This window comes from Pteropus vampyrus, unplaced genomic scaffold (assembly GCF_000151845.1).
Source record: "Pteropus vampyrus isolate Shadow unplaced genomic scaffold, Pvam_2.0 Scaffold23, whole genome shotgun sequence".
NCBI lineage: Eukaryota > Metazoa > Chordata > Mammalia > Chiroptera > Pteropodidae > Pteropus > Pteropus vampyrus.
In genome coordinates this window covers 11,454,460-11,482,228 of record NW_011888804.1, presented here as the reverse complement: position 1 = coordinate 11,482,228, position 27,769 = coordinate 11,454,460, and the positions used below count along the sequence as shown (strand labels likewise).

Genomic DNA, 27,769 nt, shown 5'->3' with positions numbered 1-27,769 from the left:
CATTACTGAAATTTAAAAAGGTGCTGCCTTTTGTCCTACTACATTTAAATCAGAGAATTTGTTGTTTTTTTTTCCAGTTAAGTATTTTATAATGGGTGTGTTTTTTTGGTTCTGTTTTAGCATCATGCTTGTATGTCAGTTGCAGAAGAATGTTTCAGACCAGAGAAATCTTATTATAAATGGACTAATCAAATGCTCTTTTGTTCGTATTGCCAGCAGTTGAGTTAAATGGCTAGGGTCATGACTGGTGCCATTTCGGTGAGTCTTTGTAGACAGAATGTGAATTAATGTTTGTAGCCTAAAAAGGAAAGGATAGATCAGCTACTAGGTACATGAATATAGGTGTTTGAAAAGGTGTTTGCATTTGCAGTGATCTTAAAAGGTTCAGAGTGTTAAGCGAAGACCTCAGCAGATAGTTCAGATGGTCAGAGAGTCTAGGGTTGCCCTGGAGCAGCATGACCTTGTAAGTGTCATGTCTTTGTCACCACCTCAGTTATATAAGTATCTCAGAAAGACGATTAGTCCAAATGTAGTCATCTTCTATTAAAAAAAAAAAAAATCGTGCTGTTATCTAAATTGTATCACTTGAGGTTTGGAGATACAAACTTTTTTAAAAATTTAGTATTTCAGTAAGGTACATAAATGTGACACAAAGTCGAGAGACTTTCCTAGAAATAGAAAGCTGAACCTTTGTTAAAATTTATCTCTTTACTCTTAAGTTAAAATAAAAGAAAAAGAACCTTTTGTTAGAAAAATTTCATAGCAGTTTCCATTCTCCATAGGGTAAATCAAAATCAGATTTTGGCTCAGCCCTAGATCTAGCTCTAGTGGGGAAATTCCCAAGAGAAATTCAGACAGAAATCTTGCCTTCCCTTATTATAGTCTAATGGATATTTATTCACGTCTAAAGCACCCCCACGCCCATTTTCCTTCTCTTTTCTGTGGTTCTTGGTATTTGTCTTGATAAACCAAAATATCTAGGCTCCTATTTTTTTCCAACATATTATTATGAAAAATTTCATGCATACAGAAAAGTTGAAAGAAATTGTATAGTGAATATCCACATTTCACTACCTAAATTCTTCAGCATTTTCCTATATTCTCTTTATCACACATTTATCCATCCCTCGATCCTTCTTCAGTCCATCTTTTTTTTTTTTTAATGTTTTTTAAGGTAAGTTGCAGTCAGTACACTTGAGCAGGCATTGCAATATTTATTTAGAGTGTTCTCTCTTAACAAAAGAGTTTTTAAACTCTTGAGATAAGTTTAGACTTACAGGAGAGTTGCAAACAGTTGTCTTATACATTTCACCCAGGTTTCCTTATGTGAACATCCTATATAACCATAGAACAATTATCGAAAGTAAAAAACCAATATAATTGAAATGTTATTAACCTAGACTCCAGACTTTATCTGGATTTCACTAGTTTTTTCACTGATGTTCATTTTCTATCCCAGGATCAAGTCCAGGGATACAAAATGAACTTTGCATTTGCTTATCTTATCTCCTTAAGTCTCTACCAGTCTGCAATAGTTGATCAGTCTTTCTCTGTCTTTTGTGACCTTGACACTTTTGAAGAATTTTGGCCAGTTATTTTTTAGAAATTCTCTCAGTATGGGTTTGTCTGATATTTTCTTCTGATTAGGTTGAGGTTATATATTGGGAAGGATATCACAGAGGTGATGTGCTTCTCTAAGTGTATCATGTCATTGGATGCATGATGTTGATACATCTTATTGGTGATGTTGACATCGATCACTTGGTTAAAGTTCTTGTCTGCCAGTAATTAATAGTCTATTCCTGTTCAAACTTTCACTGGTTTTAGCATCTGTTTGTGCATTTTTTCTGCAGCAGTGATTACTGTGGTGTTCTAATGGTAATTTTCTGTTTCCTCATTTTTTAAAGGAATGATGTTACTATACTTATTGTTATAGCATTTATTTGTATTATTATAGACTCAGAGGTATTTATTTTATGCTTTGGGTAATAATTTATTACTATTGTTATTTTGTTGCTTGAGTTATTCCAGCTTTGGTCATTGGGAGCTCTTTCACATCGACTCCTTGCTCTTTTGATGCACTATTCCCCTCCAGCCTCCCAAAAGCATTTTCTTACTTTTGGGTACCACAAGACAATTCAGACTTGTTGTTTTCCTTTACCAGCTCTGGAACCAACCACTTCTCCAAGGAGCCCTGGTTACTTTAATTAGAGAACAGTATTTAGAAAACAAGATCTGAGTGCTAGGTGTACTTACCGCTACTTGGGTTTCGCTGCCTCCAGTCCCTCTCTGGGTAGAGGTAGGAAAACTTTATGTATGTATAACCAACCTGTGCATACACACATGAAACTATTATTTCTATATCTGTCTGTCTGTCAGAAACCATGAGTTTATACTAATGCCTCTAACTCCAAGCCAGCAGCAAAGAGTACATTCTAGCCTTTACTCTTTCCTTACTTGTAACGTTTTTTTCTCTTGACAGTGAGAAACCTGGCTCTCATTATCTATAATACATTATTTGTTCAACCCTAGTATACAGTAGTTTCAAAATTGTTAAACCATGTCTCTTTGAGAAGCAAATTTACCTGGTGTTTGTGTATAATTCATTTTGTGTTTAGCTTAAGGTATCAGTCAAAACACCTTTTTTTGCAAAATTACTTAGGTTGGCTCCTTTTTTTTTCACCACTATCTCAGTGTGGCTGTTTGTAATACAGTTAGGTTAATTCTGTACCAGTCTGCATTCCATCCTCCTTTCCCCAATTCTGATTGATTAAAAAGAATTATATACAGTGAAATTCATTGTCTGTTCTCTGCTTATTTAGCGGCATCCCTGGCCTTTACCAGTAGACAGTAAGCACCATCTAGGATGCAAGTAGCGCCCCCACCTCTCCAGTCGTGACAACCCAAAAATGCCTCAAGACATTGGCAAAATTGCCCTCAGTTGAGAACCTAATTTTATTTTAGCAGAGAGATGGAAACTGTAAGCAAAAATCAAATAGGAAATCCTAGCTGATCTAGCATGTTGTCTGTTGTTTCCGTCAGAGGCTTTAACATATTAATCATAATTATTTTAAGTGCCATGTCCGATAATTCCAATACCTGTGCCATTTCTGGGTGTAGTTTTATCGATTACTTTGTGTCTTGACATAGTGAGCTAGACAGAATGTTTTTTCCTTGGAGTTTTTTTTTTTTTTGTATATTTGATAATTGTTTCTTGAAAGCTGGACATCCTGTGTAGGATAATAGATTGGTTTTATGCCTTGACTTGGGCACCTCTTTCCTTCTGCTAGGTTTTTTCATTGTGAGAGTTTGAGTTTATCTTAGGAGCTAGGCTGGGTTTTGAGTTTTGTTGTTGCTGTGATGTTCTGGGTGTGCACAAGCTTCCAGTTGCTCTAGTTATACTTTGTGTTTAGTGGGAGGACTAGTATTCCAGAGGATTTTTGGCAATGTCTGCTCCATTTTCAGCTTTAGGCCGTCCTTTGCATTGCATCTCAGAAAGAGCCTGTCTCATACTCTTGTAACTCTGTTAGTGAGATTTCTTATTTGCTCATTTGTTGGAAACATATTTTCTTTTATGACATTGAGCATATTTGCAATAACTGCTTTAAAATTCTTTTCTGCTAATTCGAACATACAGGTAATCTTCAGGTAGGTTTCCATTCTTTTGAGTATGGGTCACTTTTTCGTTTTTCTTTGTATGTCTAGTAATTTTGGATTGTATCCTGGGCTAGGTGACCCATACATTGTAGAGATTCTAGATTCTGTTTTGTTCCTCTGCAGAAAATTAGTTTTTGTTAGCATGTAGTTAACTTGGTTGGCTTACCTCTTTTATTCAGTAGAAATACCTGTTCAGTTATTTTGTCCTTAATTCAACTCTTTGGAATCTGAGTGCTTGTAGATTTCAGAGGTCAGTGAAAAATTTGGGCATAGTTTATATACAGAATTTGTGACTCTTTCCTTTCTGGTATTTCCCCTACCTCCTCTCTTTCCAGCAGTTATGTTTGTCCTGAGATATGTCCTATGTTTCTTCAAAGGCAGTAAGGCTGTGGGTTTTCTTACCAAACTTTAGCTTCCCTACATGGCCTTAGTTGGCCATGCTTATAGCTGAAAAACTAGGAAAGTCACCTAGTGCTATTTCCTCCTTTTAAGTGTAGACTCCTTTCATTTTCTGCCTCCTTTGGTTTCTCTTCAGTGCCTTTAAGTAGTTGATTTTCATTCTTTTTTTTTTTTCAAGATTTTAGAGTTGTTTTTGGCAGGAGCGTTGATCCATTTGGAACTACTCCTCTCTGAACAGAAGTTGGATATTTAGGCTCCTATTTTTAAACCTACTGTTTTTCTTATAAATTTGATCAGGGAAACAATAAAGGGACAACTGCCTGTACCTGTTTGTTTTTATGATTTCTAAAACAAGAGAGAATTAAGTAGCAGACCAAGTATGCTTATATTATTGTTACCTGTCTTTTGGAAGTAAACAGACTATCTTGATTTATCCCGTTATTTAACCCTGAATCTCTTCTCCTTGGGCTTTCATAGATGCTATTCGCCTCTTCTCCTGTATCTTCAACTTTATCTTCTCTACTGACTTCTTTCTATCACCATTTTAAAAGGCTCACACTTTTCCTATGTTAAGCAAAAAACCCTCCCCCTCTTCTCACCTCTTCCAGCTACTATACTTCTCTCTTAACCCTGCACAACTTGTCTTTTTCATATCTCCCATTCACTCCTCAACACATTCCTACCTTACTTTTGTCTCCACCAGTGTATGAATTGCTCTGACCAAGGTTACCATAAACTCCTTATCACCAAATTCATTCTCATCCCCTCAGCTGTATGCCGATAATTTCCAAAACTGTATATTTACTCTGACTTTTCTTCTGAACTCCTTATCTGCCTGTTCCACATCTTCCCTGGGTGTTTCATATGGTTCTCAATTTCAACGTGTTCTCATCTCTTTTCCTCTCGTAATTCTCTTTCTTTTTCTTATCTTTGAACGTGGAACCTCCTTCTGTCTCATTTTCTTACTCAGTAGGTCAGCAAGGCTGTTTATTCTGCCCAGTCGAAGAGCCCTTAAATCTGTTTACTTCTCTCCAGTACCACCCAAGTCCAAGCCATCCTTATCGCTTCTCTGTACAGTTTAACTGTTACCCCCTCCAATCCACTGTAGCCATAAAGATGCTCAGCTAATAAAACCTTCATTGGCTCCGCATTGCCAATAGGGTAAAGTTCAAACTCCTTAACTTGGCCTGGATCGCCTGCATCGTTTGCTCTTGTCTGGTCTGGCCCTCTCAGCCCTCTTGCAGCCTCACCTGCTCCTCTCTTTCCCCTACCTTCTGAACATCACCATCCTGGATTTCTTTCGGTATTTGCCGAACATTCAGCTAGGAATATTCTCTTCCTTCCAAGCTCTCCTTTGCCTATATAAAAGCTATTAATTATCCTTCTAGTCCTAACTGAGATGTCATTTCCTCCAGACGCCTTTCCGAACCTCCTTTCAAGAGCATGTCACATCTGCTGCTGTGTTTCCAGAGCCCCTTGTACTTGTTCTTTCCTAGCATCCTTCACTTGTAATGATTTTTTAAATGTTTGGCTTCTGCTTTAGACTCTTTGAGATCCATGAGGGCAGGTTTCCTGCCTCCTATCTTCCTTTCTCTGACTTCTACGCCAAGCTAAGTGCCTGACAAGTAGTGGACACCCAAATGATTTTTGTTTAATGAATAGATTAAAGACAAGAATAGCTACATATGGCAGTAGACTCTATTACTGTAAAATATTATCTCTCCTGTCTACCATAGTCAGCTATAATACACTAATCTTATTTCCTGAAGAGGGATAAACCGACAGTTTGATATGAAGATGGAATCCAGCCTGCTTACTTGCAGTAATAGATGGGCATGTGTCCTTACTGTGACGAGTGCCTCTGAGCACTTGTTTGAGTCTCACAGTGAAAATATTTCATGAAATGGCAGCAGACTGTGTTGTGCCAGTGGAAAGTTACCACAAATAATTTTGAAAAGAATAACCTACTGGGGTTATTTAAATCAGAATCATGAAATACATGCCATTTTGTTCATTTTCAGAAAGTAGACATTAGTCTGTGGTAGGGGTTGTCTGCTAACTTGAGATAGACTTGAATCCTTAGACGTGCAGTAAGAAAAAGACTTACCCAGGTGTTGGGCAAATGAATCAGCAGTAAATTTCATGAGCTTTGTTTCAGTTGTGTGCTTGGAGTGTGCGGTGTAGAAGAGAAAGAGGTAAGGCAATTTAGAAACACTTTCCATGTAGGGCATGACAGGGGCTATGCCCTAGTTACACACTAGTTTTGATTCATTTGTCTTTATAACCTTTGTTTTCACTTTATTTGCCATGTTCTTTGGGAGATTAAGATTGTAGGGAAATGACCAGTTTCATAATTGTAAAATGTAGAATTTGATTAAATTAAGAATGTTGACTTCTGTTTTCTACTATTTCCGTGTGCTACTAACTTAGTTTTGTCTGTTAGACTTTGGGCATAATATGCTTTTCTGTGAGGATGAATGCCAACTCTGCTGACAGGGTTCAGAATTCTGATTGATGCTTGCATGTAGTCTCTTTGCACAGAGGGTGATGTTTGTTCAAGATAAGAAAGATGTAATGACTCTAGGCTGTATAAGTTCTCTCTTCATTAAGAAAGTAAGTTCATCTTTTTCACTCCCTTCCCCTCCGAGTAGTATGTAATTACAACCAGATGTTCCTCATGTGATTAGAAAATAAGTTTTGGAATAAACAATGTGCTATCCTTGCAAGATGACATATGCCTTTACTTTTGACATCATATTTTGAGAGGGAATATTTTTTAAATTTTCACTTCTTAAAAAGAAGTGTTGAATAACCTAGTGTGCAGTAAATCTCAGCTTTCTCCTTTAAAAAATTGTTTGTTGTAGGGACATTCATGGACAATGAGACTAATAGTCTTCATTAAGTATAAGAGGTATTTTTTCCCCTCATCCTAATTACACATCTATAATACACCCCAACCAGGTAGAACACATTTAGTCTGTCCTTGTGCTTGTTGGCTTGGCCTGATGACAGCCTTGTCAGGCTTATAGCCCTAGGTAAGAAGTGTGTTGGTCTGTGTTTAGGGGTTCCCACTGTGGGGGAGCAGGTCCTGAGGAGGCCATTTTGAAGTTAGATCTGTGGGATGATGAAGGTAGCCAGGCTAAGGAGGGACTGGAAGAGGAGTATAGGAGATGAGAGAACAGCTTGTGCCGGTGTTCAAGGAACTCAAGAAACTCCCCAGACAGCTTGTAAATGTTTAGAAAGCAAGGGAGGAGTAGAACAAGGTGAGGTTGCAAATGTAGACAGTTGAGGCTGTGTTTCTGATTGTGTTCTTCCCTGAATGTACAGAAATGTCTAATGCTTCCTTGTTGCCCTCAGGTTAAAGTCCACATATCAGGTAATGAAGGTTCATGTCAGTTAGCCTCATCCTCCTTTTAAAGCCCCTTTTCTTGCTGCCTTCTCTATTTTACATGTGCCCTGTGTTTTAGCCAGGCTGAGATTTTAGTATTCTCTGACTTGAATGTCCTTGTACCTTTGCTGTGGTAATGAGCTGGCTGAAATACTGTTCTCCATCCCTGTTCTACTACTAAAGCCCAATTTAATGTCATTGCAGCATGTCGTTGAAGCCTTCCCTGATGCCTGAAGTCAAAGTGAATGGCTTCTCCCTCTGTGGTTTGATAGCACTTTATCGTTTCTTTATTCTAATGATCACATCCTGACTTATTTATGGTTGTATGTGTTATGGCTTCCTCACTTAACTGTATGTAGGCACAAGGGCAAAGCTTTTATTTAGTTTGCACTTTTTAGACCTCGCTACAATAGGGGGTCTTTGAATTTCAGTTGAATTGCATCAAAGTAGCAGTTGGTGATTTAGAAGCATTTTCATCTGTGTCAAATGTCCCATCCCTAGAAATAAAAAACTGAATGAAGTGTTTTCCCATGTTCCTTGTCTACGGAAGTCGTTTCGTATGAATGGACTCTATGGGGAATTGTTGAAGTGCGCTGGACTGCAAAAGGAATAAAACTCACCTTCTTGCTGCCTTTGTTACAGCGAAGTTCAGTGTCAGATTTCTTTATTGTGACCTTTTCCACTTTGTGCAGAGCATCTGTTAAGAACATCTTCAACCAGCCGACCTGCTTCTTTGCCAAGAGTACCTGCCATGGAAAGTGCCAAGACCATCTCAGGTAATGACTTTTATCTGAAATTTCCTTTAAAAAAGACTCTTCTAGAAGTTTTAGTAACAGTACTGAATACTTTTCTCAATAGACCTAGGTAACTTTACTTGCTTCTTTAAAAGCTCTTGGCTTGATATTTTTCACTCTGAATTTCCTCTATTGTGTCATTCAGATTCTATAGAAATCATATTTCATGGTCCCAATTTAAAAAAACAAAAACTAGACAGTTCCATTCATTTAATAAGTATTTATTAAATGCCTAGAGTGGGTTAGATGATGTGCTGAAAATATAGCTTCATGCAAAGTTGATAATAGTTGTGAAAGATGAGAATATTTATCTCAAGTTGTGTCATGACTGTTTTTGAAGAGTTATTTCAGAGCACATCAAAAATTCTCTGGAAGCCAGATTTTTTTCAGTATGATAAAACCATCTTGTAATGATGAATTTGACAGGCTTACTTTATCTCCTAGAGCTAATTTTTCCATTTATCAGTTGTTTGCATTATTTTTCCTTTGTGGCCTGTTCTTACTCTTAATAGCATAACTGGAAGTTGGACCAGGAAAGGAGATTCCTATAACTCTGCCTCATACAGTTAACATCTCACTTGTACGTAGATTTAAGTTAGTACAGTTTTTATACAGTCATAGCTGTCTTTTAATTAGTGGAGAGTCCAGCCAAAATTATCATCCCGAAGCCCAGATCTCAAAGGTTTTTTTTTTTTATAACAGTTCTTCCTTTTCTTTCTCAGTCTGTTTCCTTTATTTTATATAAAATTATGAAAGGTGAAAATGGCGAAAGGAGGGTTGGGCTTAGGAGGTTTTTCAAAGGGAAAAATAATTAATTTCAGGAACAGATTTTTAGGAAAGGAATGAAGGAATACCAGAGATGACTCTAATTGTTTAGACTGAGAGCTGAGAACACGATACTATGTTAATAATTGAGAAATAATACATGAAAATGTAATGTTTTATTTTACTTTGTATTTCTCTTTTGTCAGAGACCATTTGGGACTGAAAAGCATTTATAATTTAGAAGAAAACAATAGATATAAAAATTTAGCATACATTATTCATAAGGATGAGGAAAAGTCATTAAGAAGTAGTAAGAAGAATTAAGCATTAGGAGGAATTAAAAAGAATTAATACGTATTAAGAATTGAAGGAGGGACAGGAATGGATTTCCAAAATTTAGCCATATATTGAATTACCTAGCACACCACTTAAAAGATGCTGCTGATTTAAGGAATACGGAGATCTGATATTGAAAGAAAAAACAAGAACTATAAAATTATGTCAGAATATGTAAGTGCAGCATTCTAATAAGATCCTGTAATAGGAGAAAGCATCTGTTTCCCTTGGATCATTAAAGACATTACTTTTCTAATGTAGTGTTACATTCTGCTTGTGGTTATCTTAAAATCATCAAGAAAATTTTAACCAATAAAAGGGAAGCAGTTTCACTAATCAGGGGGAAAGGTTACTGATGTATAACATTGACTGCATTACAACCAGCGCAGAAGTGATACAGTTAATGGCTCCTGCATATCCAGTGTTTCTGAGGTGAGAGAATTTATCTGAGGTCAGGAATTTTGTCTCGTGTCTCACTTCTCACTGTACTCAGCCCAGCCTTGTGAGCACATGCTTGTATTCAGCACATCCTTGCTAGAAAGGTGCTTTTCGTTGTGGCTGTGTTACCAATAGCTGAAGTGCCTATTTCCATTTAACAGTTCTCAGAACTTTATGTAATTCAAACAAGGTAATGTCTTACTGTGCCAGACTTTCAAAGTAGGACTTTTGAGATTGTTTATATTTCTCAGTAGCTGACTTGACACCTTTTGGTTTCGCTCTCATTAACTGTTTTTTGAGAACATCGCCTGACCCAGAGTTAAGTGTATCTCTTTCCTTTCTGTCCCTTTAACAGTGAGTGTTTTTGGCTAAGTTCAGAATGCTGTGTTGATTTTAGTTGAAAGTGAGTAGTCATTAAGTACTGCTTTAATTAGCTTTTGGTTTTTAGTTGTATTTGTGATTAAATGAATGTTTAAGGAGTGCTTACTGTGTGCTAGGCAGGAACTGTGAGTGTTATAGGGATGGGTAAGATACACTTCTTGCCATCTGGGGATATGGGGTTTAGTGCACATTTCAGCTACTGTACCTTTTTTTACATTTTTTTAAATGAAAAAAAATTCAAGTTATCAGTAAGATAAAGAAAATGTTAGTTTTCCTCCAGTATGGTAATTTTTGCTCTCTTGGAACCTGTCAAAATGTCTCAAGAACTCAATTTAAAATGTTTTTGCTATAAAATACATAACAACTATTTCTCATAATCAGTGTCTCGACGAAGTAGTGAAGAGATGAAACGAGACATCTCTGCCTCTGAGGGAGCATCGCCGGCCTCTCTTATGGCTATGGGAACCACGTCACCACAGCTTTCCCTCTCCTCCTCTCCCACAGCGTCCGTGACCCCTACTACCCGAAGCCGGATAAGGTAGGGAACAGTTGATGCTGATGCATTTCATGCATACCTTTTCTGGCCTTTTTAATGATCAAGTTGTAAAATAATGCATTCAGGCACTGATTTTTTTTCTTTCTTTATGTGTTAGTGTTTTCTGATCTCCTCTTTTATGTCCAGAATTGGGTAAGATGGTATAGAAGTAAAAAGTAAAAATGATAAGAGATAGTCCCTTTTCTAAAGCAGCTGGTGTTTTGGTTTTGGTTTTTTAAGTAAGAGAATGGTTGAATACAAAAGTAAGTATTGCAAAATTCAAATACTGGGGGTGTGGATGGAGTGATGATAGGGAAAGATAGAAGAGGGGAATTTGGGGTCTTGAGGGTGGTGGATGGGGAAAGACTTGAATGAATGTACAAAAAGGATGAATAAGCAAGGAGTTGGGGGAGCTAGCTACCAAGGAGATGGCACTGCACACCCACCAAGGATGGGTGCAGAAAACCAGAAGAAGGTGTGTACCTACCATAGCTGGGGGCAGTGGAAAAAAGATTGATTAGATAGTGTGCGGCTAAGCAATGGAACCTCTTTAAAGTCAAATGAGTCACTTTGATGTGGTAGCAGCTATAAAGTGAGGTATGTAAATTAGTGTGAGGAGATGATCTGAGGATTATTTTATTCTGGAAAAAAGTTGGAGAAAGCAGATAAAGGCTATTATAATGTTTCTGGGACAGAGTGATCAAGTCTGGACCAGGGTGATAGCTGTGGAAATGGTGAAGGTGTAGGGTTGGGCTCAGGAGGTTTTTCAAAAGGAAAGATGATTAGTTTCTCAACAGATTTTTTTTAGAAAGGAATGAAAGAATAAGAACTACCAAAGATGGTTTAATTGTTTAGACTGGGAGCTGAGAACATGATGCTATGTTAATAATTGAGAAACAATTGTAGTGTTATGTTTTATTTGTATTTCTCATTAGGCCATTTGGGACTAAGAATTATTTATAATTTAGAAGAAAACAATAGATATCAAAAATTTAGCATGCATTATTTATAGGGATGAGGAAAGTCTCATTAAGAACTAGTGAAAAGAATTAAGCATTAAGAGGAATTAAGAATTGAAGGGATAGGAATGGGTTTCAGAAATTTAGCTGTATATTGACTTAATAGGCTTGAGAATAAAATAGGATTATTTCACCTCTCAAACTCAAGCCGTATACTTACGTTTAAAGCCCTGCCTCTAGGGGACCAGCTTCTAAAAATAGTGGTTCCATAAGCTCTGCGTCATTGAAGCAAGTAGGGATGCAGTGATGAGGGTAGCTTGCGCTCTGCCCTGGCTAATGTCTGTGCTTGTCTTTATACGTTTTGGAAAGGCACGTGTTCTTCTTGGCTCCCCCATTTAGAGACTGTGGTCTTCAGCAAGGCATCTCCTCAGCTTTAGTTTCCTCATCTTACAATGAAGAAGTTATGAGAGACAACCCTTCAGCTTTAGGAAGCTCTTTTCTGCAGCTTATTGTGTCCATAGAGTTTACTCTTTTTTTTTGGATGCTTTTTATGCTTTTTCTAGAACGAAATAGACCTGCTATGAACTAGAGTGAACCTTTCACATTGATTGTAGTACTTTTATTTTGAGCACGATAGAGAATATTTTTTTGGCTTGCCTTTTTGTATTCATTCATTTATTTTAAATTTATCTTCATTCTCTTTTCTTATGTTCAGTGGTGTTACAACAAACTTTTTTGAACCTCTTAAACTAGAGCTGGAATCTGGTAAACTGGCACACAAACATAAAAGTAAATTTCTTCAAGGCAACAGTCTAAACTGCATGTTGAAATATTTTTGTGTTTTCGTTCTAAGATAAGTAAAAATTGGTGCCATTTCAGTGTATCTCTCAACTGGAAAAGTTTCAGTTCTAAATGTGTTCTCTTTGATTTCCTTCTATACTCTGAAGGGTACATACAGACAAAATCAATGTGCTGAAGAATACTAAGCCACCTGTATATAATAACCTCTAGGGCAGTTACTGGTCTGAGTTTATGGGACATGGGGCTAGAGTCTCTGCTTCACTTACAAAGTGAACACTAAAAAATGGTCCAAGCTTTTAAGAGTGTGCTACTTTTCAAGGAGCAGGTTATTTTACAAAACACTCTCTTTTTCTTCAGGAATTCCTTAGGTTCTGTTCTACTTCTAAAGTAGCTCCTGGAAGGATTTGGTACTTGATGAGTAGTAGGATTGTATGCCTACCCAACTCTATCACCAAGGTGATCACAAGATCTTTCTCGATTCAGTATCTGGTCTGGGACAGGATATTTATTCTACCTTCAAGGCAATTAACAGTGCCCTGAAGTATCCTACATGTAATTTTAAGAAATGAGTTATATATAGCCATTGATTTTTTTATTTTTTTTTTTAAGCTTCTGTAGTATATCCATCCTGTAGTAAACTCTGAAGTTCCTTGAGAGGGCAGGGCCCTTTGATTTTCACCATCCTTTCCCCAGCAGTCACACATTACCTTGTATAGTGGTGCTCTGTAGAGGGTTTGTTGAATGAGTGAGTGAGTTTACAGAAAAATTCCATTTTCTGTGCAAGGTAAAATTCTAATTAGCTACAGTCAACAAAGAGTGTACAACTTATCAGCAAACACATTTGAGACATTCTGTAGATATTTTTTGTGTTTATCGTCATCTTTTATGTCACCCCAGTTATAAGCACCTTGAAAACAAGAACTATGCCTTGCATTACTTTGCATAACCTTGTCCTTTGTGTTTATAATAAGTGATTTTTTAAAAAGATATGAAATGATTGAGAACATAAAAGATAGGAAATAAAAAAGTAAAATAAAACCAAAGCATAAAGATTATGGAAGGGTAAGATACTGAATGAAAGGCAGCCATAAAAACTTTCAGATACTATCAGTATCAGGTTGTTTTTCCCCCTTCTGAGCATTGTGGAATGCATTTCATTAATTGTGAATGCACACTGTGCTGGATCTTTGCCAATTTCCACATGTATAATGAATAGAGTCCCTCCCTTCATAATAGCAGAAACCCCTAAGTGTTGGGTCTATGGGGACCCTGTAAAAATTAATAGGTGAAATGAAATGAATGAAAAGATACTTCTTGCCATTGGATGCCTTAGTGTGTGCATTTATCCTGTTGAAAAAATGCAGACCAACACCGGTCGCTTCTGTTTATTGAATTTCTAGTTTATAATGGTGCTTAAATAAAAAGTACTTCAACTGTGGGTTTCTTATTTTCACTTATCAGGGAAGAAAGGAAGGACCCTCTCTCAGCATTGGCGAGAGAATATGGAGGATCAAAGAGGAATGCCTTGCTGAAGTGGTGTCAGAAGAAAACAGAAGGCTACCAGGTAATTGTATGGTACTTTTGTCTCACACAGGCAATTGCCAAACTAAGTGCTGGAGTGTTGTAGCTTGCTGTATGTCTTATGTCAGAAATGATGAGTCCTATACTGAATTTCAGGAATACATTCAGCACATTGAAAGTCTACCTCATATTTGGTGGAGTGTCACTTAAAAGTTTCTTACCTTTCCAGAAACAAAGATTAGTACAGCTAATCTTTGCAGTACTCTTATTCAGCTATTATAGCACTTTCTTATTTAAGTCCTGGTAAAATGCTTTTGTTGAGGTCTCATCTGGAGTAAGAGTGAAAATATGTTTATTTTACTTTAAATTAATATTTTAATTATTATGTTTGAAGTTTTCTTCTGGCTAAGTTGTTTTCCATAGCATTTCCCTCTTCCCACTGTACTGTCTTCATGCCCTAATCATTTCACATCTGGACTGTTTTAATAGCCTTCCCTTTCCTCCCCTGTCTTTCTCTTATTTCAATATTTTATTTTAAGTAAAGTTAATTATGGTATTTGGAGAAGTAGTCCTAATTCTACACAAAATGGAAACCTCTAAAATATATCCATTATTAGACTGCTAAAAAGTATAGTTTACATTCCAAGTGTCCTTACATATGATTTTAGTTTCAGAGACATTTCCCAGCTTGCAGCCAGTGTTCTCAGTTGCCATTTCATATTTTGGTACAATTGCGCAGGAGTACAGCATGCAGGAGATTATAGAGTTCTGTATTTTTGGTGCCATCACATCAGCCCTCATCTCACCAAAATAACATAAAGGAACTAGCTATAAAATTTCCTGACAATTCTTGTGTAGAAGAGATAATGGAGTAGTGGAGGAACAGATTAAGATCTGCCATAAATAAATCCCTTTTGGACAGATTTATACATGACTTCAGACAGTGATCTTCAGCTCATTTAGGATTTAAAGAGCCAAGTGTATTGCGATGGACTTTCATTTCTCAGAAAGTCATAATGGTCGGTGTCTACATGTCTCCAGCTTCCATTAGATACACAGGAGACTAGTAGTGTTGGCAAGGATGTGGAGAAATTGGAACTCTTATGCACTGTTGATGGGAATGTAACATGGTGCAGCTACTGTAGAAAAAAATGTGGCAGTTACTCAAAAAAATTAAACATAAGATTACTGTGATCCAGCAGTTCACTTCTCATGTATATATACTTACCCAAAATAATTAAAAACATGGACTAGATAAGATATTTATACATCCATGTTCATAACATTACTATTTACAATATCCAAAAGGTATAAGTAACCCAAGTATCTATCAACGGATGGTTAAACAAAATGTTTAACACATTCAATGAAATATTATTCAGTCTTAGAACAGAAAGAACTGTGACACATGCTATAGACATGGATGAACCTTAAAGACATTGTACTAAATGAAGTAAGCCACACACAAAAGGACAAATATTTTATGAGTCCACTTACACGAGTTGTCAAATTCATAAAAATAGAAAGCAGAATGGTGGTTTCCAGGGGCTGGGGGGAAGGGCTAATGGGGAGTTATTGTTTAAACAGTACTGAGCTTTAATTATGCAAGCTGAAAAAGTTCTGGAGATGGGTGGTGGTGATGGTTACACAACACTGAGCTATACCCTTAAGTATGGTTAAAATGATAAATTCTATGTTACATATATTTTACCACAATAAAAAAAGTTACTTAGCAAAAAAAGTGAACGATTGGGATACAACTAAATAGAAAATCAATAAAGACATACAGGACTTGAACTATATACTATATACTATATATATGAACTACATACTAACTAGACCTATAAGATCCTTGTGGAACACTCTACCCAACAACTGCAGAGTATACATCTTTCTCAGGTGCACAAAGAATATTCCAGGATAGGCTGTATCTTGAGTCATAAAGCCAGTCTCAACAAATTTTAAAAGGTTGAAATTATATCTAGTGTCTTTTCTGATTACAATGAAATGAAATTAGAAATTAATTTCACAGCATACCAAAGGAAAATTTACAACATAGCGAAACTTATGGGAGGTGTCAAGCAGCTATGAGAATGACATTTATAGCTGTAAACACCTACTTTAAAAAGAAGAAAAATCTCAAATTAATAATCTATCCTTCTACTGTAAGAAAGTAGAAAAAGAAGAGCAAGCAAGCAGGAAGAAGGAAATAATAGAGATTGGAGCAGAGGTAAAGGAAATAGAAAAACATTACAGAAGTTTAAATGAAACCAAAAGTTGGTTCTTTGAAAAGACAACAGATTGACAAATGTTTGGCTAGACTGACAAAGGAGAAAAAAAAAGAGACTTAAATTGCCAAAATTAAGAATAAAAGAGGAGACGTAACTAATGGTTTAACAGGGGGGAAAATTGTATGCTGACAAATTAGATAACCTAGATAAAATAGACAAATTTTTAGAAATATACTATCAAAATTGACTCAAGAAAGATTTTGTCCATTATGGCAGTACCCAGTGGTGATGTGAACTGTGAGGAGTTCGTGGGGTTCCATTTGATAGAGGTTCATGCCAGTAGAGACAGAGTCATAAAAAATTGTATAGCTCAGACTTCATCAGTAATAAAACACTTGCGAGAAGAAAGAGAAAAGAATTTGGACAATACAATGTTATTAAAACAACCTAGAAAAGAAAAAAGTTGAAATGGATGCAGTAAGAACTAAATGTTGAAGAATTAAGAATTGGTAAATGACAGGAGTTAGAAGTCTCCAAAGAATGAATAAAAAGATACTTTAAAAAAAAAAAAAAAGACTGGGTCATCTCATAAGAGCTAGCATGACAGATATCAACAAGGTGGGCTTCCTAAGATGATTTCTGAGCCAACAGTCCAAGACCTTTTGTTGATTTCAGCCTCACTTAGCCACCTCAGATATAAGTAATTCTAATAATTATGGAGAAATCAACTGCTATTTTATACCGATTCTGTAAAAAAAAAAAAAAAATGTTTTGTAACTATTAAAATAATTTTCTAACTCAGTGTATAAAAGAAAAATTGAACTCAAGAAAAAAATCTAAATAGACCTATAACAAGGAAAGAGATTTCGTTAGTAATTTAAAAACTTTCAACAAAGAAAATCCCAGGACCCCATGGCTGGCTTCATTGGTGAATTCTACCAACTATTTAAAAGAATTAACCTCAGTCTTTCTCAAACTATTCCAAAAATAGAAGAGAAAACAGTTCTATTCTAACTCATTTTGTGAGGCCAGTTAACAAAGGAAGAAAAAGATAATCACAAGTGAACTACAGACCAATATTCCTTATGCAAAAATTCTCGGTAAAATACAAGTAGAATATGGTAGCTGAAGGAAACCGAACTTTGGGTGGTAAACACACAATAGAATATACAGATGTCAAATTATAATGTACACCTAAAAATTATATAATTGTAATGACCAATGTTACCCCAATAAGCTTAATAAAAAATATGTCAAAAAAAAATACAAGTAGAATCTAGCAGTAATTAAAAAGAATTATACACTGTGACCAAATGGGACTTATCCCAGGAATGCAAAGTTGATTTGACATATGAAACTTAATCAGTGTAATACATTATATTGCTGGAAGAAGTGGGGAAAAATCACAATCTTGGTAGATGCAGAAAAGGCATTTGACAAAATTCAAAATCCATTTGTGACCAAAAAAAAACAGCACTTAGGAATAGAAGGAAACTTTTTCAAGGGCATCTGACCTGCAGCTAACATCATACTTAATTGTGAAAGACTGGATGCTTTCCCGTTAAGATCAGGAACAAGAAAGGATGTCTACTCTCACCACTGCTATTTGACATTTTCTTGAAAATTCTAGCTAGAGCAGTTAGCCAAGAGAAAGAAGTAAATAACATTGAAAAGAAAGAACTAAAACCATTTCTGTTTGCACATGGCATGATTGATATCTAGAAAACCTTAAAGAATTCACATAAAAACTGTTAGAGCTAATAAATAAATCCAGCAAAGTTGCAGGATACAAGGTCGATGTTAAAATCACTTGCATCTTTATATATTATCAGTGAAAACCCTAAAAAGGAAATTAAGATATAACACTTCCATTTTAAAAAGCATCAAAAAGAATAAAATACTTAGAAGTAAATGTAATCAAGGGAGCACAAACAAAGCTTAATACTGAAAACTACAAAAGGTTGCTGAAAGAAAGAAAATCTAAATGGAAACACATCCCTTGTTCACTGGTTGGAAGTTTTGATACATGCTACAACATGGATGAACCTTGAAAATATTGTACTAAGTGAAAGAAGCCAGATATAAAACTCTAATTTAAAATATTTTGATTCTGTAGACCTAAAAGCAGGTATAAAACTGATACTCTCAGCTTTACTTGGCAGAAACATTAATGCTGATGGTTATACGTTTGAACTCAGACCGAAATCTCAAGCATAAGTCAATATTGTATAACCATTTAATTTTTTTCTTTATAGCCTTTTTTATTGACATATACTTCACATAAGAGTTAATTTACCCATTTACAATGCACATTTTATTGGTTTTTAATATATTCACAGAATTGTGCAATCATCACCACAATCAATTTTAGAATATATTCATCAAAAAGAAATCCCTTACCCATTAGCAGTCACTCTCCATTTGCTGTAAGCAACCACTAACTACCTTCTGTCTCTATAGATTTGTCTATTCTAGACACTTCACATAAATGGAATCACACAATATGTGGTTCTTTGTGACTGGCGTCTTTCATTTAGCTTAGTATTTTCAAGGTTCATCTATGTTATAGCATGTTATCAATTCTTCATTCCTTTTTATGTCCAAATAATATTCCATTGTATGGATATACACCACATTTTGTTATTCATTCATCTGTTGATGGACATTTGGGTTATTTAGGCTATTTACATATAATGCTGCAGTGAACATTTTGTATAAGGTTTTTGCATGGATGTAAGTAATTTTCTCTTCTTCCTCTCCATCTTCTACTCTGCTGCCAAAATGTTTTGAAATTGTGATCTGCTTATTTCTCTTTAAGCTGCTTTCCTTTGGCCATTCAGTTAAAGCCCAAGATCCTTGGAATGGCGAACAAGACCCCTTATGATTGGTCTGGCCCCCATGTAGGCTTATTGACTCCTCATTCTTGTGAAATCCCCATCTCACCTTGGCCTTGAATGCCCACTCCCCCCACCCCCATCCTCTCCCTCCATCCCTTTCATCTGAAGAGTGTCTGCTCCATCAGATTAGAAGTTAGCATCTGTGCAAAATTGTTTTTGTCCCACTCCTTCCCTGCAAGGGTTCATCCCTCACATGTGCCCTTCCCCCGTTCTCTCCTCACAGAGCCCATGGAGCTAAGTTCTTTTACTTGAACTTGATCCAGGACAGTGTTTTCTGTATTTCAGGGCATATTCTTCGGGTGTCTTTACAGCTGTGACTCATTAGCCCTGTGTTCCCAGATCCCACAGGTATATCACAGGGATATTGAAGTTGTCAGTTCACATGTCTGTCTTCTTTTCTAGACTGTAAGCTCTTATATACTCTTACCAGTGGACAGGAAGGGCCTGTCTTGGCTTCGTTTGAGTGTCTGACGTAAGACTCAGCACATGGCAAACTGAGTAACTGTCTAAACCTATGTATTAAATATAATAGGATACACTGGAGATTCATTTTTGCAACGGTGATTTTCAAACTTGTGTGTAGAAACCTGTGAAGATTGTGAGAAAAGTAGATTCCTAAGATCCACTCTAAAGATGGGTAATTTGGGAGGTATAAAGCAAGATCCTCGAATCTGCATTTTTATAAGCACTACAGATGAGCTATAGACCAAACAATGAAAATCACACACAAAATAGTAATTAAGATCTTGGACTTGAGTGTCAGATAAGCTTTGACTGTCAGCTCTGCCTCATAATGTGTGTGACCTTGCAAAATCACTTAGCCTCTTTGAGCCTCTGTAAAATGGAGGAGTAACGGAAGCCGTCATGCACATTTTCCAGCATATACTACATGTATAATAGATTTTTAAATTATTATTTTCTTCTGTTATTGAGTGTTGTAACGTAAACTTTAAATTTTCCTAGACTACTACTTAAATTGAGTAATTTTAGATAATTTAAAGTACTTCTACCTTGATTGTGAAACTCTACCAGACATCAAATTGATTAAATGATTGAATAATCCAATTAATTGAGATAATTCAAGCGTTAAATCAATGATTTAATTAATGTCTCTTGATTCCTTCCCTCTTAAATTCTCTGATTTTATGATTTTAAGGTAAATTCTGTGAGTTTAAAAAAAATACACACATATCAGTTACTTAAGAACATCAATTAACTTAATTTTTTTTCACTTACTGGGTACTTACGATGTAAGAGGAAATATAATGTAAAACAGAATTGTTAACATACATAAAGAAAAACCTTTTTGTACACTAGACAGTCTTATGTTACAAACCCAGTTCCCCCTTCCTTGCTTCTTACGGACATTGCTGTAATAACATACGTGTACGGCTTTTTTGTTTATCTGGCTTTTGTTTCCTGTGAGACAGATTTCTGTTTAAAAGTAGATAAGATATTGGTTCTTTTATTTCAGGGTCTTCTGTGAGTTAAAATTGGATATTCTAAATGCATAATCTTTTAAAACTGAAAGATATATTTGATGGTGCTTTTAATTTGTCAAAAGCTATATAAGAAATGCCAGAGCCTTTTCCTTATCTAGCTGTAAATATGGATGAGCATACCCATCCTTTGGAGCTGGCAGTTTGGGACCAGTCCTTTGGTCTCTGACTACTCGCAGTCTGCAGGAAAAGGCAGGTTGTGACACTTGACTAGTTCACTAGAGCATAAGCTGTTACGTGACAATTAGCACGTACTGCTCTCTCAGGCCCCAAATACATCATTAATGCTTGGACCATGCATGCTTTATATCGTAGGAGCTGTCTAATCAGCGGAGATAGATTCCCTAATACCCGTATCATCTTCCTTTAACTCTCTTAAGAGTCATCCTAAAATAATTGTACTAATCACTGTAATTTCATTAACCATCCATTACAAAACAAGCCTTTGTGAGTTGGCCTTTTATCTAACAAATACATTTTTCTCTCTTAAATTGTGCCCTGCCACTTACTGTTCACTGATATTTTAGAGTACTAGAATATTGCTGTAGAAAGGGCCTTAACGGTTCTGATTTACTGTCAGGTTTATAAATGTGAGACTGAAATCCCCCACAAGGATAAATCACTTCCTCAAGGCTATAGTGTGAGTCCATGGCATTACATAAGCAACCTTAAGAAGTATTGCTTTAAGGATTAAATCTTTCCTTTATTTTAAAATCAGTACCTCAGTTTGTACACAATTATGTTTTAAAATTAAAATTTAAGTATGCAAGTAACTAATAATTCTTAAGTGTTCATAGGGAGGAGTGATAATCCACTACTTTATTCTTTCACCTCTAATTTCTGCTTCCCAGAGGCAACTACTTTTCAGTTCTTATAGCTGTTTCTTTAAGTATTAACAATACAAGATTGATAATACAAGAGTAACCAGGTAGTAGAATAAAATAATTTATACTTCAGTAAACATTTTGTTGTTGTTGTTGTTCTGAATTTCATATTTAACAACTTCTCTTGTACCACTGTTTTCTTGTTCTGGAAAAACCTAACTGGATGCAGTCAAGTAGCCTCTCAAGATTAATTTAAGAGAGCTTTACTTTGGATGAAAAATCTCATTGTTTTCTGTTAAAATGCCAGACCTAAAAATGGATTAATTAATCTAAAGGATAATAAAATCACTTAATCTAGTACAAAATAGTTTTAATAAATGAACAAAAGCTTTTACTGCTGTCTGAGGTAATCTAATCTCAAGTAGGCGTTAAGAATGTACAGGTTTATGGAGAGATTTGTTCATTAGTGCTTGGGCCAAGGAAGAAAAGATTGTATATTTCTCAGTGGAACTTAGTGGAATCAGAAGAATTGATGGGCTTGAATGGTTTACAAGTGATGTTTTTATGTGCTATGCTTTACTTGCATTCTAGTAACATTTCCTAATATAAAAATTAACTTAAATACATACTAACCTCTGTGCCAAATAGTGTGCTGGATTTTGAAGCAGAAATTGGGCTGTGAAAAGGTACTTTCTATTTTTAGGAAGCTTGTGGACTAGTCAGTAAAATGCACATCAGTAATTAATACTCAATATGGACTTATGTTTATGGTTGTGATAGAATGTCAGACCAAACTCTGCTGATAACTACTATAAAAGTTGTTTAAAATATAAAACAAAACAAACACCTTTGAAGGTATTGGAGATTAACCAAGACAGCCAGGACAAATTGAACAAGAGCCAAAATTGCAGAGAGAAAGGAAACACATTGAGTTGAGCCTCATATTTACCCCTGCCTTTTTAAACCCTTGGAGCATTTGCTAACTCCTGGCATGGGGCAGAGGCCATACACAAAGCAGTGGTCCAGAGCTTGTTTCAGAATGACTGAGTAGGAAGACTAAAATTTGAATTCAGAGCTGAAGGCAGCCAATATTTGAGGGTTCAGAATCCCAGGGAAAAGACAATCTCAGAGTAGTGAACTCAATATTTGACTTAGTTTTCGCCCTCAAGGAATTTGTCACATCCTAAGATGTGTGGAGGTGGACTTAGAGAAATTCAGCAGAAAGCTGCTGCCAAGAGGATAAAAACGTAAGCACAACTTTTATTCTCATAGTACTAGGGAGACAAAAATTAGAGTTCAAGGCCAGCCAGTAGAATGACCCTGGCAAACACCCCAGGATTTCAGTGGAGACCTCAGAAGAACTATGCCTTACAAATAAGTTGACTGGAAGAGATCAGCTTGAAACAGCTTCAAAACTGTCCCCGATTAGATCAAGATGATCAGCCCTTACTCTGTTGCCTACCAGAAGCAACTTAAAACCTCTTGGGGGAGATGGCATCATCCAGCCCCTTATACTCTGACACACAGTATCTCGAATTCCATTAAAAATACCAGGCATCCAGGGTGCACCAGGCCCTGGGTGTGGGTGGGGAGGCAGGCCCTGGGTGCACGCAGTATATGTGTGGGAGGAGACGACCCGCCTTCAGAGATCCAGTTCTTAAAGGGAAATGGCAGCATCCATAGGTCAGGGGTGGAAGTGGGTGGGGGTGGAATTAAAGATGGGGGGGGGAAAACATGAGGCATGCCAAAAAATGACCAAATGATTGAAAAGAGAAATAATGAGTAAAGTAATAGAAGACAACTTCAGGTGATCTAGATATTAGAACTCTTAGGCAGGCTTTTAAAATGACTGATTAATGTGTTCAAGAAAATAGATGGAGAGAGAGAGAGAGAATTTTCTAGAGAATTGGATCTATAAAATAGAAATTTAAAAACTAAATAATGCAGCAGATGAAATTATTAACTCCAGTACATGCATTTAACCGCACACTAGACACGGTAAAGATTTGTAAATTGTAAGATCGATCAGTGAAAAATATCCACAAGGAAGCACTGAGAGATGAAAAGATATAAAATACAGGAGAGTGTAATAGACATGGAATAATACAAGGTTTAACACGTGTATAATTGGAGTCCTAGGAGGAGAGGGAAGGAGTGTCATAATAAAACTGCTAAAAATCGAAGTCAATGAGAAAAAATCATAAAATAAAAAAGGTACTAGCTCAGAGGAATAATAAGGTTGGCAACTGACTTCTCAACAGATTGACAAAAACAGAATTTGCCACCAGCAGGCCCACTCTGAAATGAAAAAAGGAAATTTTTCCATCAAAAAAATAATAATCCCATAGAGAAACAAAATTGCAGGAAGGAATAAAAGAATAAAGAGCATTGGAAGGAGTATGTGGGTAAATATACATGAATATTGGCTGCAGTATAATAAAAGTATCTTGTTTAAAGATATATTTAGGTTTAAAATATAAGATAAAATGGCTCAAAAGGTTGGTGAGGCAGTATACATAGTTAACATGTTGTAAGGTCCAACTAAAACAGTAACTGTCCAGAAAGGTATAAAATTCTTAATTTACGATAGATATTAATAAGGGTCACATGCTATAAAGCTCTAGGGCTGCACTGTCTGATACAGTAGCCATGGGCCACATATGATTTATTGAGCACCTAAAATGTGGCTAGTCTAAACTGAGATGTGCTGTATCCTAAGACTTTGAAAACTTAGTATGGAAAAAAAATAATATAAAGCATTCCATTTAAAAAAATATTAATACTTGTTAGAATGATCATATTTTAATATATTAGGTTAATGATAATATGTTAATATTATACATCTTTTTACTTTTTAATATAGCTGCTAGAAAATTTATATATTGGAAGCATCTAAAACAGTAACAAAAAATGGAAAACTAAGAGGTTAATAGAGGGGGAAATGAAATAATAATGTAAATAATTGATAACTAATTTCAGACAAAGTGTTCGTCACAGTAAAAAATACTACTAAAGATAAAAGGGACATTTCATTATGATGAAAGGATCAAAACAGAAACAAACACCTACAATAGTCAGGGCAGTGTTGGGAAACAAAGTTGGAAGACTTACATTGCCATTGCCCAATAAGACTTCACAGGCACTTACGGTACATCCTAAATTCATATGCATCTAATAGCATAGCCCCAAAGAACATAAAGTAAAAACTGAAAGAACTGAAAGGAGAAATAGACAGACCCTCAGACGTATTTAGAGATTTTAATACACCTCTCTCAGTAACTAATAGAAGGAGCAAACATATTTTGTACAGCTATAGAATATTTGAGTACACTGTTAACCAAATTGTTCTGACAGCTATAAAATGCTGCACTAGCAACTGCAGATTGCACATTCCTTCAAATTGGCCACAGAATGTTTATCAAAATTGGCCATATGCTAAATCTCAAAAAAATTTCAAATAATTAAAATCTTTCAGGGTAAGTTTTCAAAATGAAAGAATAAATATGATCTAATCTCAGTAGATGCAGAAAAGGCATTCAATAAAATTTAACAACTGTTTATTATTTTTTTAAAGGACTAAATTTCTACCAAACTAGAAATAGATTTTTCTTACTCTGACGAAGCGTACCTAGAAAAGCTCTAGACTAGACATCAAACTTAATGGTGACACTGAAACTCTTCTAGAGATGAGGAAAGTACCAAGACTGCCAGCTCTCACCACTTCTCTTCAACGTTGACTTGAAAGTTGTAGTCAGGGCAATAAGGCAAAAAGAGAAATTAAAAGTGTAATGATTGGAAAGAAAAATAAAACTGTTTATTCGCAAACATATGATGTAGAAAATTTTAACAAAGCTGCAGATAAAAAATTAATAAAACAACTGAAAAATTTTAAATATCTAATTTTCATTAGCATTTAAAAATCAAGTAAGAAATTAAGATCTAAGTCAATGGCATGATGTGTGAAATTCATTGATTGGAAAAGCAGATACTCTATAAAGTAAATGTAACCTAAATCAGAATATCAGCAAGGTTTTCCTTTCTCTTTTCCCCGCAATGGAAATTGACAATCTGATTAAAACACTTATATGAAAATCCACATGGCCCAGGCAATCTTGGAAAACAAAGTTATAGGACTTATGCTATCCAAATAAGAAGACTTCAGAGGCACTTCATAAAAAAAGGCTATCCAGTGGCCAATAGACGGCTCAAAAAGTACTCAACATCATTAATCATCAGGGAAATACAAATTAAAACCGTAATGAGATAAAACTACAGCAGATTAAACCTAGAGTGCCTAATTTGAAAAGCTGATAGTACCTAGTATTGGGAAAGAAGTAGAACAAGAACACTTAAACATTGCCGATGACATTGTAAAATGTTCTACACAATTTGGAAACTGGGAAGTATCTGCTGAAGCTGAATATTCACATATCATATGAGTAAGCAGTTCAGTTCCCAAGTATATAACCAACAGAAAAGTATACATGTGTTCACCGAAAGTCATGTATGAGGTTCATAGTCTTGATAGGAGTCAAAAACTGGAAACAACTCAAGTGTTCATCAAGCGGTAAATGAATACAAAATTGGGGTATAGAATACTATATGGAAACAACAAAAAAAACCTTGCAACATGAATGAATCTCACACACATAATACTGAGGAGATGCAGCCAGATATTTAAAAAGTACAAACTATGTGATTCAATTTAATTGAAGCCTCCAAAGTGATAGGATCAATCTATTATGATATGTCAGAATACTGGTAACTTTTCGTGGGGGTCAGGGAAGGCTTTCTGGAGTATAAGTATTAAATAAAGGACAATTCAAGTTAACTATTTCTTCTTGAGTAATCTTTGGTTATATCTTTAAGGAATCTGTCCATTTTATCTGAGTTAAATTTATTGGCATAAAGTTCATAATATTCTTTCTTTTAGATATTTGTAGACTCTGAAGGATTCTTTTTTCTCTTGATTAATCTACCTAAAGGTTTATTAAGTTTAACTTCATTGACCTGTACTTTCTGGTCTTTATTATTTTATTCCTTCTGCTTACTTTGGGTTTTGTTTATTCTTCTTTAATTACTTAAGGTAGAAGTTGTCATCTTGATTTGGCGCTTTTCTTCTTTTATGCTATAGATGTTTATTGCTAGAAATTTTCCCTAAGTACTGCTTTAGTGGCATCAGACAAATTTTGATATATTGTGTATTCATTTTCATTTGGTTCAAAATACTAATTTAATGTCCCTTTTGATTTCTTCTTTGACTCATGGATTATTTAGAAGTATGTTATTTAGTTTCCAAATACTTGAGGGTTTTCCAGAGATCTTTCTGTTACTGATTTCTAGTTTAATTCCATTATGATCAGAGAACATACTCTTTATAACTTTAATACCTTTTAAATTTATCGAGGCTCATTTTATGGCCCAGAATATGGTAGATAGGTTTTTAAAATGCTCTTCTGCTGTTGTTTGAGAACTGTTCTCTAAATGCCAATTACACATATTGGTTGAGAGTGTTGTTCACATCTTCAGTATCTTTAATTATTTTTTGTCTGTTCTGTCAGTTGTTGAGCAAGAGATATTGGAATATTTTTATTACAGTGTGGATTTCTCTATTTCTTCTTGTAGTTCTAATGGTTCTTTGTGTATTTTGAAACTGTTGTTAGGTACATAAATGTTAAGAATTATGTCCTTTTGAGAAATTTACCTCTGTCATTTTGAAATGAACTTCTTTATCCCTGCTAATATTCCTTGTTCTGAAATCTACTTTGTCTAATATTAATACACCTAACTCTAACTTTCTTTTGCTTACAATTACCATGGTATATATTTTTCTAGTGCATTTCTTATAGGTAGTATATAGTTGAGTATTACCATATTACTATTTTTTAAAGTTATTTTCCTAATGATTACTCTAGGGATTATAATATACATCTTATCATAGTTTACATAAAGTTTTTCTGACTTAATTTGGTAAAATACAGCAACTTTGCTCCAGTGTAGATCCATTTCCTCTCTCTTCCTTTGCTATTATTGTTATCTATATTGGACTTATTTGAGTTATAAACTCAGCAGTATAATGTTATAATTATTGCTTCATACAATGTTCTGTTTCTTAAAAATTTAAAAGAAGAAAAATGATGAGAACAGCTTCCGCAAGAGGGCCACAGACTCCCACTGTTTTTACCTGAAGTTTTAGTTCTTTTTTATGAATAATGGTTCTAGTTTATTTGCCTCCAATTGATTTTAAGAGCCCTGAAATGATTCTTTTGACAGTTTTGTCCAGTTTTATATTTGTTTTAAATGGAGAGGATTTGTTGACCTTTAATCCACCACAGTTAGAATGG

The 27,769-nt window shown here is 35.4% G+C and overlaps 1 protein-coding gene across 7 annotated transcripts in view; it reads left to right on the top strand.

Moving 5' to 3' along the window:
- The window catches only part of SPECC1L (sperm antigen with calponin homology and coiled-coil domains 1 like), a 121,830-nt gene that overhangs the window by 71,298 nt on the left and 22,763 nt on the right, over nucleotides 1-27,769 (top strand). For 6 of the 7 annotated variants that reach the window (XM_011356015.2, XM_023528316.1, XM_023528313.1 and 3 more), the window contains 3 exons: nucleotides 8,137-8,220; nucleotides 10,540-10,696; nucleotides 13,915-14,017. In XM_011356015.2, the coding sequence (XP_011354317.1) occupies nucleotides 8,137-8,220; nucleotides 10,540-10,696; nucleotides 13,915-14,017 (344 nt within the window). The remainder of the gene's footprint in view (nucleotides 1-8,136; nucleotides 8,221-10,539; nucleotides 10,697-13,914; nucleotides 14,018-27,769) is intronic. The other variant, XM_023528314.1, reaches the window with a different exon arrangement.